This window comes from Schistocerca americana, chromosome 7 (assembly GCF_021461395.2).
Source record: "Schistocerca americana isolate TAMUIC-IGC-003095 chromosome 7, iqSchAmer2.1, whole genome shotgun sequence".
Lineage (NCBI taxonomy): Eukaryota > Metazoa > Arthropoda > Insecta > Orthoptera > Acrididae > Schistocerca > Schistocerca americana.
Genome location: NC_060125.1, coordinates 110817213 through 110829500, shown reverse-complemented (window position 1 = coordinate 110829500; position 12288 = coordinate 110817213). Strand labels below are relative to the sequence as shown.

Sequence of the window (12288 nt, the reverse complement as noted above, 5' to 3'; positions counted from 1 at the left end):
GAACAGCAGTGATCAATAAAATTGTAAATAATTACTATTAAAAACAGTCTTGATCACAATTTATTTTATAAGGTGACCGGTTTCGACCACTGCTGTGGTCATCTTCAGACCATTGAGTGGAAACCCCTTTCTGTTGGAGAATCAGAAAGGGGTTTCCACTCAATGGTCTGAAGATGACCACAGCAGTGGTCGAAACCGGTCACCTTATAAAATAAATTGTGATCAAGACTGTTTTTAATAGTAATTATTTAAGCTTAAATTAGTTATTTCAGTTATTAATCATAGTGCTATTTCTGTGTGACAGCAATATTTTATGTTTTATTCTTTTAATGATAGATTAAGATTATTTTAAATATAATTTCAGTCTTTTTAGACCTATATATTCACTGCTCTATAATAGTCTATAAGAATGATTATGGCTATAAATTAAATTAGCTTTTTATGAATATACCTTGTGTGTTTATGTTTTGTTTCATTTTTGAAAGCTGAAAAATGTGTCACGCTTGTCAAGTTTCTCAGAGTGTCGCGTTGTCAAGAGTCCAGTACCAATGTTGTTTATATGACTCTAAAATGCTTAAAAAAACTTTAAAACTCACTATTTTTCATCTAAAATTTAGAAAATTTCCCAGGGAAAGACCCCCAGTATAGCCCCCCCCCCCCAATATTTTTTATATGTCAGTGCCCACGGATATAATTGGAATTGCAATTAAATAAAACTCAAACCATCTAAACTACAACTATCTGGAACACAGTAACGAGGTATCTTGAACGAAAAGACCTCCTCTACACAAACCAACACAGATTTTGAAAACATCAGTCATGTGAAATTCAATTCAGACTTTTCTCACATGACATACTGAAAGCTTTGGATCAAGGCAATCGGGTAGATGCTGTAGTTCTTGAATTCTGGAAAGCATCTCACTCAGTACCACTCCTACACTTATTGTCAAAAGTATGATCACATGGGGTATCAAGTGATATTTGTGACTGCTTTGAGGACTTTTTCATAGTGAGGATATAGTATGTTATCTTGGATGAAAAGTCATCATCAGATGTAGAAGTAACTTTGGGCGTGCCACAAAGATGTGTGCTGGGACTCCTGCTGTTCATATTGTATACTAAGGACCTTGCAGACAATAGAAATGATAAATTCAGGCTTTTTGGATGTGATGTAGTTATCTGTAATGAAGTACTACCCAAAAGAATCTGCATAAATATTCAATCAGATCTTGATAAGGTTTTAAAGTGGTGAAGAGATTAGCAACTTGCTTTAAATGTTTAGCAAGTAATATATTGCACTTCACAAAACAAAGCAAAAAATATAGTAATCTAAGACTGTAATATCAATGAGTCATTTATGAAATCAGCCAACTCATACAAATACGTGGGTGTAACACTTTGCAGGGACGTAAAATGTAATTATCACACAACTTCAGCCATGAGTAAAGCAGGTCATAGACTTCAGTTTATTGGTAGAATACTGTCCAATCAATCTACAAAGGAGATTGCTTACAAATCACTTGTGTATCCAATTCTAGAATATTGCTCAAGTTTGTGGGATCCATACCAGACAAGACTAACAGGGGATATTAAACATATACAGAGAAGGGCAGCACAAATGGTAACAGGTTTGTTTAGTCCATGGGAGAGCATCACAGAAATATTGAAGGAACTTATCTTAAAGATAAGATGTAAACTATTCTGATAAAATCTGTTAACAAAGTTTTAAGAACTGGCTTTAAATGATTACTGTAGAAATATACTACAACCCACTACGTATCACTCACATAGGGGTCATGAGGATAACATGGGAATAATTACTGCACACACAGATGCATTCAGACATTCATTCTTCCCTCACTCCAAATGTCAATGGAACAGGAAGAAACCCTAATAACTGGTACAATGGGATGTATGCTGTGCCCTGCACCTCACAGTGGTTTGCAGAGTGTAGATGTTGATGTTATACAGATTTATACGAGGAAAAAGGAATTTGTACTGTACAACTAAAATGGTTTGTATTGTTTGATAGTTATTACAGTGCACAGTACATTGTATGTACCTTTATCATTCTAAAATGAATCTGCAGCGAATGTATTAAAACAAAATATCTTCCCATGATGATTGAATACAGTACACACAGTGCTTCATGAGCAATATGGGCTTTGTTTTGTTTGAGGTGCCTATCTGTGCAACATACGTTAGTCCATGTTGTGGCCTTCACATATACACTGATTTCTTGCTGTGTATTCTGCTTCCCATGTCTTTCATTTTCTTCTGTGTGTATGTTTTAATTTACTGTGTGGACATGTCTTCTAAAAGGAAATGTGTTTTCTTCTTGATGGCAGACAAAGTAAAAGTTCTTGAACATTTACACAAAGGCAGAGTGGTATGCAGTTAGCAGAGATGTTTAGCATGGCAACATCAAGAAATTCAGACAAGAAAAGGTCCTTAATTTTAAAACTCAGTGTCTATCCTTGATCATGAAAATGGGACTTTGTTGAGGAAAGCAATGAAAACAACAGGTAACAAAACTTGACGAGGCCATATTTGTGTTGTTTTTGGAGCAGCGAGCTTTGGGAAACCCTCCTTCAGAGCCAATTGTTTACAAAAATGCAGAACTTTCAGCCTACAAAATAGACAGTTTGTCTTCATTTAAAGTGAGCAATGACTGACAATGAAATTTCAAGGGAAGGCACGGTATTTGTGAGTTGGATTTAAGTGGCGAATAGCTATCAGCACACATAAAAGCTACAGAAAATTTTATTGAAAAATGCAAAATTGGGGGAAAATATCATGATCCTGAATTTTTACACAGTGAAGATGAGACAGGCCTTATTTGGAAGGCTCTCTGTCAATAGGAAAATCAAAAAACCCCAGGCTTTCAAAAACGTTAAAAAACTTCCCAACCTTTACAAGAATCAACCAAAGGTCTGGATTATTGCTACTCTCTTTCGTGAACTGTAGATTCAATTTTCACACCTGAAGTACAAGAATACCAAAATATCTTAGGGAAAAAAGGCAGTAAGAAAATGTTCATGCTGGACAATATACCCACCCATCCCACAAGAAGTCTTCTTGATAGAGATAATGGGTGTTTCGAAATGCTCTTCTTCCCACCAAATATAACAAGTTTGCTGTAGCCAATGGGCCAATCAGTTATCAAAACTATGAAGTGACATTACAGAAGAAAACTGCTAAGACAGCTTTCCACAGAAGATGGAAACGAAGAAGGCATGATGGTTTCCCACCAAAATTGAATTTAAAAGGCTGCTCTTACATGGTGGCAGAAGCAGGGAATTTGGTGAAGACAATCACAATAAAAAGAGCTTGGAATAAACTGAAAGGAATTTCAAACAAAGATGAGGTACAGAAAGTTGAAGATGAAAAGAAGAAGCATGAAAAGAAAGAGGAAGAAAGAAGGGGAAGAGGACAAGAAATTACTTCAGGACATAAGAAAGATCCTTTTGAAAATTCCTGGATGTATTAATTGTGGTGCAGAGACTGTAGGTGAGTGGCCAGCTTGTGATTCTTTGTATGATAGAGTTCAGATTCTCAATGAAAATGAAATCATTCAAAGTGTGAGAGGAGAAACTGATGGCCAGGAGGATGACATTGCCACTGAACCAAATGCGGGACCGTCAGCCAGAGATATGTTTGTATGTCTTGACACTGCACTAACATGGATGGTGTGGCAGCCTGAGTATGACTGTACACAATTGCTCATTGTCAAGCAGATGCGAGACTTGGCTGCAGGAGAATGATTGAAGACAGCAAAACAACTGACATTCATCGACGTGTTCACGAACTGATGCTGTATCTAACTACAGTACTGTACAAAATCTAAATAACAATGTTTTGTACTCCTTAAATTTATGTCACTCTAGTAACACACACAAATTTAGCTTTTTATAAAGATACGATCTGATTCCATGATTTATAAGGAGGTATAAAAAAAACTCAAATAATGTTGCTGTGGGCAGAGCTTGTGTAGTGTACATTTCTGCCACTAGGCGGGAATAGTGCAAGTCATTGCCAGTTCAGTGCCACGTATGTTGTCGATCTGGCTTGTTCTGTTCATCTGCAGTGATTGTTTTAACTAGGCCTGTTTTGTTCTCATTTTGTTTTTTATAGTGGCCAGTTTAAGTGAACAATGTGTAGCTGCAAAATTTTGTTTTCTGTTCAGTTAAAATGTTGGCGAATCTTTTTTATGGGAAAAACTAAAGTGTACGGGTGTTTTGCTCAATTTAAAAATGGTGACGTGTCAATTGATGGCAAACGTCGTTCTGGACATCCATCAGCTACCCAAATCAAAGAAAATATTGAAGAAATTTGAGAGCTTGTGCTGACACACTGTCGACAGACAATTGATCAACTGCCAGAGATTAGTGGGTTACCTTGGACCTCAGCTCACAGAATTTTAATGGAAGATTTTTGGAATGAAAAAGGTTGCTGCCAAGTTTGTTACTCAGGTTCTGACTGGCAATCAAATGGAATGTCAAGTTGAAACATGTTGTGCTTTGAAACAACTGCTTGAAACTAATCCAAATTCTCTGTCAAAGGCTATTATTGGTGATGCATCATGGTGCTACGGTTATGACCCAGAAAGAAAGCAACAGTCAAGTCAGTGGAAGATGTCATTGTCACCCCGTCCAAAAAATGTTGTTGTGTCAAATGAAACATCCTCAAAACAGTCCTGATTTGGTTTTTTGATTCCGAGGGTGTAATTCATTCAGAGTCTGTTCCCCCAGGTCAGACCATCAATCAAACCTTTTGTTTGGAAGGTTTAAGAAGATTGCACAACAGTGTTCATCAAAAAAGACTCAACTTGTGGCAGAGAGGAGACTGGTTCTTCCAGCATGACAATGCACCTGCACACACAGCCATCTCTGTTAGACAGTTTTTGTATAAAAATAGCATGATACCACACACCTTACTTACCTGACCTGGCTCTGTGCAACTTTTTCTTATTTCCATACATGAAAAGGGGAATGAAAGGACACTGACCTGATACCACTGAAGAAGGTGAGAAAAAAAAGGAAGGAACTGCCAGAAATTTCTAATGATAACAACAAAAAACGTTTTGAACAGTGGAAGTACAGGTGGGACAAATGTATTAGTTGTAATGGAGAGTAGTTTGAAGGGGATAAGGTTCCTTTGCAGAGAATATGAAAAGATATAGCTTTTAAAAAATAGTTCCAGTTTTTTTGGGTACCGCCTCATATCCAATTACATGGATATTTTATTCAGATCGGGTCCAGTCCCTAGTCATCCAAATAATTGGAGTTCTACTGTATTCTGTAATGTGCCGCAAGAGACAATGGGTCCCTTATATCAAAATACTCAGGAAATACCCCTGAACAACACATTAAAACAGTACAGAACCTATAGGGTCACCCCATCATGTCCAGTGTGTTGAGTATTTTTGTATTCTTTTACTTTTTATTCCTCCAAGTTTCATAGGCACTAATTGCTACATGTGGTTTTTATTTGTGCAACACCCAGGAGTAGTAAATTCACTGAGAAGAATCTTCAGTGCAGCAATTTCAGGAGACACCATGTAGTATTTGATTATACATTTCATAGTCTTTTGATCTGATATCAATATGATTAGTGAGTATCTGCTTTTGTCAACTGACTAGACCATTGGGTATTAGGTTTTTCCGACAAATTTTCATGTAAAATGGTTTTTCTGGAAATGTGTATGCAGATGTTTAAGGAAGAGCCAATGTTACTCACCTGAAATGCAGGGTAGTGTCCAGTGGAGATGAGGAAAGTGTCCAGGTAGTCGAAGACGCGGAAGGCGATGGCCCACGGCAGGTAGTCCTCCTCCTGGTACAGGTATAGTGAGAAGTTGAGGGCCAGCTCATAGTCCAGATGGTCGGAACGTGCCAGGCTGAACACATCAGACACCAACTGGGCGCGCGTCTCACGTGGGACTGCCAGGTGGTTGGATGTCAGTTGCTCCTGGATCAGTCGCCAGCTTGCAGCATCGTAGTTGATGCAGAAGAAGCCTGCAGATGTACCGAGGCACAGGTGTCACACTGTGTGACTATTGCTGTAGTACACAGTCATCACACAAAAAGGGAGGACAGCATTTAACAGTCTTGCAACAACAAGTTTTTTAGGTGAGGAGTATGCAATGGTACCAACTCACATGCAGACTGACGTACCTCCTGATACTTTTGATTAGTTAAATACACAATACCTGGATATTTCGTAATCTAAGTAGCTCAGTGTCTGCTGCTTTGCTTACATAGACAGCATGACCTGCAGAGATTTTTTGTTTTGTTTTTATGTAATCCAGTTTTTACGTTGTTCACACACTGCAACACCTTCTAAGTTTTTCACATTAATTAACATCATATATGCATGGTCTCTTCCAAATGTACTTCTGACCAAACAGCGATTCTGGTATCCAAAGTTTTCGTTAATCACGCCTTTTGGGTTCTTACAGAGATATTTCCATAGCAACTCTCATCTCCTACCAAATATTTCTTTATATGTAACTAAGAAGTGAAATACCAATTTTCATAAATTTAAATTTAAATTTCTTTTAATGTAACAAAACATTTTCTTAAAAATTTGCATCCTCTATTGCACTCCCTTATGGGTTGAATTTCCAGTAACACTGAAACACACAATTTTTTATTTTTTTGTTTCTAACCAAGAAGTCAAATACCAATTGTCATAGATGTAGTTATAAAAATACGTAAGCAGCTCTTTAGTAATTATTTATTTTCAAAAAAACTCTCACCCAGTATTTTACCACCTTAGTGGTTGAATTTCCAAAAGTGCTGAAACATGTATTTTTTTTTATTTTCTGACTCAGAAACCAAATACCAGCTTTCATATTTCTAGCTTCAAAATTCCCTGAACAGTGGAATACTTTCAAAAAACCTTTCATCCCCTGCATTGTCCCCTTAGGTGTGGAATTCTGGACAATCCCTACAGTATAAGATCCACACCTTGTTCAAACTTCAAGTTTCTATCATCAGGGTTTGGGCAGGGCGATGATGAGTCACTGAATCAGTCTGATCCTGTTTCACTGCCTTAGGGATCAAATTTCTGAAAACAGTGGGATGTGTCTGTTTTATTTCTAACAGAGAAGCCTACTACAAATTTTCATAGATTTAGCTTTAAAAATGCTTTCATAATAAAATATTTTCATAAAAAAAATCACCTCCCATTTCACCTCTTTAGGGGTTCAGGTTCCAAAAACACTGAAAGATGTATTTTTTTATTTGTAACTGAGAAGTCGAACAACAGTGTTTATAGATGTAGCTTTGAAAGTATTTCAGTAGTTCTTTAAAAATGATAATGACATAGTTCCAAAAAAAGCATTCACCCACTATTTCACCCCCTTAAGGTTAAATTTCAAAAAATGCCGAAGCATATTTTTCTTTATTATGACCAAGAAATCAAATATCCATTTTTTTAGCTCTAGCTTCTAAATGGTCTTAATAGCAACATTAAAAAAACCTCTTCATCCCCTATTTCACACTCTTAAGGTTGTAATTCCAAAAAATTCCTTCTTAAACAATGCCTACAGTATAAGATTCAAACCTTATCCAAATTTCAAGTTTCTATTCTTAGCAGTTTGGGCTGGGCAATGATGAATTAGTCAGTCAGTCATTCAGGACATTGCCTTTTGCTACTCACTACATAGCAGTGATGCTGAGTCACAGATAGGCACAAAAAAAGACTCTCACAACTAAAGCTTTCAGCCATTAAGGCCTTTGTCAACAACACACACACGTACAAACACACATACACACACAACTGCAGTCTCAAGCAGTGTGGTTTCAGTTGCCTGAGTCAAGTGTGTGAGTTGTGTGTGTGTGTGTGTGTGTGTGTGTGTGTGTGTGTGTGTGTGTGTGTGCACGCGCGCGTGCACGAACACCTATTTTTGATGAAGGCCTTAATGGCTGAAAGCTTTACTAGTGAGAGTTTCTTTGTTATGCCTATCTGTGACTCAGCATCTCTGCTATATAGTGAGTAGCAACTTTCCTTCTCATAATATTGTTACTTATCAGGAATTTGGTATTTATGTACATTGACGAATAAGAGGATAACATACTGAAATGCAAATGATGCTGTTTTTGTTTATTTTGAAATGCCTTTAGGCAAATGTGTGGGTCTACAATGTTAAGACAGTAATATGCAGGTACTGGCTGCTTCATTATTCAGTGAAATGTAAATGTGCTGTTAGTAATATGAAAATGATATTTGGAAAAACAGGATTGTACACTGTGATATAATTTCATAATCGACTGTCTATTACTGAAGCTGTGGGGTCTTATAATGTGGTGTCACCACCAGACACCACACTTGCTAGGTGGTAGCCTTTAAATCGGCCGCGGTCCGTTAGTATACGTCGGACCCGCGTGTCGCCACTATCAGTGATTGCATACTGAGCACCGCCACACGGCAGGTCTAGAGAGACTTCCTAGCACTCACCCCAGTTGTACAACTGACTTTGCTAGCGATGGTTCACTGACAAAATATGCTCTCATTTGCTGAGACGATAGTTAGCATAGCCTTCAGCTACGTCATTTGCTACGACCTAGCAAGGCGCTATTATCAGTTGCTATTGATATTGTAAAGAATGTACAGACAAGAGCTACGTTCACCATTAATGGATTAAAGTTAAGTATTCCACCAGCTACATCCTTTTTTTTCTAGCCTAAATACCTTGTCCTGTTCCAGACCTCACGCCAGCCTGTGTGGGCTTAAACGCGTGCCTTTCGGCTTCCTCTACCATTAGTGGGTTAGCTCTCATGCCAATCCACAACATATAACAAGATTTATATTTCCACCATCAAACAAAACGTAGCATACAGAGAAATGTGAGTGAGTTATATCTCTGGAGACACATACATATCAAGGAAAAATAAACAACATTACTGGTTAAGCAGTTAACACCAAATAACATGCAATACACAACTCTGACTCTGAACATTTTGTGTCAGGATAATTCTCACAATGTGACTATGTGCTCCATCATGACAGCATTCCCTCCAGCCCCCCACCCCCCACCCACTCCCCATCGTTAATGGTATTGTCAGTAAAATCATACGTGGCACTCCGATAGCATAAAAAATCTTGGGTTTGTCTGTTGAAGTGTCACCGGCATTGTCACTGGACAGTGATTGCAGTGCACCTGCACTGGCATGCAGAGTAATGAATGGGGCTCATGTGCTGGTGCCAGACTGTCCGGGTGCTTTGTCCCAGTCAGTGTAGGTGGAGCAGTAAAAGGACTTTATCCTGTCCACTGACACTGTAGTCATAACTCCTTCAACATCTAACTTAAACTGCTTGTCACCTCTGCTGAGCACATCATAAAGCCTAGTTTACATGACAACGTTGGGTTACACCACTCATTATGTGGAATGAGTTGCATGAAAGTGGTTTCATATATGACTGTAGACATGGCGACACCAGTATACACTTCAATTTTGTCGTTTTGTGGGGCCCTGAGTCGTGTCAGAAATGAAAGTTTTGTCAGCTGCATGTCGCATGAGTTCTGAGGGAGTTAAAGCTTGTTGCGTGGAATCTCTGCATAAGAAAAAAAATAAGAAACATGTTTCGATTCATGACTAGATGAAGAAAAGACATCAGCTCGGTTGCTCAGCATCCTTGGTGAAATAATTTATAACGGAAAATCGAAGAAGTTGTTTTAATTATCTTGGAATGTCACCAGAACTGTTCACTTTTCTGCTAAATAGAGTTAATTATGTGATAAGGAATAAAGGAACTGTAATGCCTGAAGCACTGTCCTCAGAACAGAAACTGCATATCATATTGTGTGCGTTACAATCGAGAACACTCGGCACACTATAAGATACGGTTTTAGTTGGTGATGACACTATTTCATTAATACAATAATTATTACTGTTAATGCTAATAATTATTGAACATTAGCAACAATGATTATTTGAAGTAGGCCACATTAAGAAGAGAAAAGTTTGCAAACTAATCTCTTGAAGATAGATCTGTACAATGGCAATATTTCTAAATTCTAACATGTGAACAGGGAGCACAACAACAACATTTTAAATAGATGGATATTGAATAAAGAATGCAGCTTCTTGAATTTGTATAGCCTTCCCTTCTGTCAACAATATTCCTTAACAATGAGTTGGCCAACTCAAACAATGGGATTTTAGTCTTGTAGACATTGCCACAGCAGGAATTACACTTGCTTATTTTTTTCTTAATTCAGTTGTATATGTGCTCCTAACTCAATACATTTTTCCCTGCAGCTCACTTATTGTCAAACTATCTATTACATGATCGCACATGATGGTCTCAGCGGCAGCAAAATGTTACTTATTTTTGTAATCAGTATCACTGAAATCCCACAAACTCCTATGCAAAGCATGGATATCCAAAAAAGCAAACATTATTCTCCATTCCCCACTTCAAATTTCAGTTTGTCTACACTCTATGAACACACATAACCTCAAAACTCATACAACTAGTGTCACCAAAGTTGAAACATGCTGAAAGTTTTTAGTTTCACCAATGAGTTGCGCAAACACGCGGCGCACATGTGCAGTACCCGGTAGCGCAGTTGCCTGCAACCAAGTGTCATTGTGTAAACTAGGCTTAAGGTCCATTATAAAGTGGCTGCAGTGGTTTACACATGGCATTGTGTAGAACAAAAATGTGCACGCACTTTCACAACTCACTGAAACAAATGGGTGATGAGATTTCTGTGTCATCCTTGCTACTGGATGCAGTTGCCGTAAGTGTGACCACAGCTTAATAATGAAGACTGCTGCTTTAGTATCACACCTGGACTGCTACCAAAGAATTTACTGGGTAGGTTCATCAGTTGTCCATATACCAGTTTGGCTAGTGCAGCTCCTAGCTCCTCCTTTATGTACATGTTGACACCAAGCAGAATGATGGGTAGAGTTTCCATCCGACGCTGAAAATTGTGACAATGCAATGATGCCTCCACTTCTCGATGAAACCATTCTATCAGTCTGTTTGCCATTGAGTGGTATGCTGTGATCCTAATCCTCTTTGTACCCAACAGTATGGCAAGAGCCTCAAACAGATACAATTCAAACTGACTGCCCTGATCTATGGTGATACGTAAAGAAACACCGAAATGTGTGATCCACCCACAGAATGAGGTGGTAGCTGCTGTCTCTGCTGTGGTATCTATCATCAGGAAAAACTCCAGCCAATTAGTAAATCAATTAACTGTGGTAAGACAGTTGGTAAACCCCTCAAATGGTGGTAAAGGTCCTATTATATCCAGGTGTACGTGTTCAAAAAGCCAATCGGGCGGTAGAAATGCACCGTGTAGCATGCGAGTGTGCCGAGTAATTTTACTGTGCTGACAGGCAGTGCACTGAGGCTCATAAGTCTTGCAGTCTGTGCCTAAAATTGGCCACACAAAAGCTCATTTGGTTAATGTGGTAGTGCTGTGGACACCTGGAATGTGACAACTGACAACTGACATAATGAAGTGACGGATTGTTGGCAGAAATAAGCTGTCAAAAAAGGGTGTACTCTTGGCACTGACATGTCAGAGTTATATTGTGATGTTTACCTGCTTTATTTCATCGTTGACTGTCCTCAGTGTCGATGTACTGTGTTGCTATGCTGGCTGAAAAATGGGGGGTTGAAATTCAACACTGACTACTTTAAGTGATGTAGCCAACAGGTGCACATTTGTGTTGCACAGTTCTTTACTTTTACTGTTTACAACCCCCCAATTTCCACATTAAATACGGCCAGTTAACTGTTGTTTAGCTTTTGATAAGCCTCATTAACAGGTTGCACGCAAACATCCACACACTGCTACATTAGATCACTGTTGAATATCTATGAGCAGTAAAAACCTAACCACACATTTCACAGTCTTTCATATAACTTGAAACAGACACTGTCATTGTTTTCACACACAGCCTATTGGTGTAACACTTATTTCACAGTAAGGTTGATGCATTGTTGTTGTTGTAACCAGCACAGGTTCCTTGTCTGAAAATCAGCCATGGACTGACTGTGTCAGGACCAAAAATCGGGTCCTTATATATTATCACAATAACAGGCACTGAAACTACACATTGTTTGATGTTTAATTTACAGAAATCATAACCAAAACTTAACTCATTAAATTAACTAAATACATCGAAAAATTTTAACAGTTTCTTCTACTACAAGCGTTAAGCCACATTATTTGTTTAAATAATGTTTAAATAATGTTTTTGAATAGATCCAAATAAATACTTAAAGAATGCTATTGATTTGTCTCCAAATATTTGTAAC

The 12288-nt window shown here is 38.1% G+C and overlaps 1 protein-coding gene across 1 annotated transcript in view; it reads right to left on the bottom strand.

The window, feature by feature from the left end:
- Positions 1-12288, bottom strand: part of LOC124622750 (aminopeptidase N-like) — a 270737-nt gene that overhangs the window by 96305 nt on the left and 162144 nt on the right. The window contains exon 7 of the mRNA XM_047148538.1: positions 5740-6014. Coding sequence (XP_047004494.1) covers positions 5740-6014 — 275 coding nt within the window. The remainder of the gene's footprint in view (positions 1-5739; positions 6015-12288) is intronic.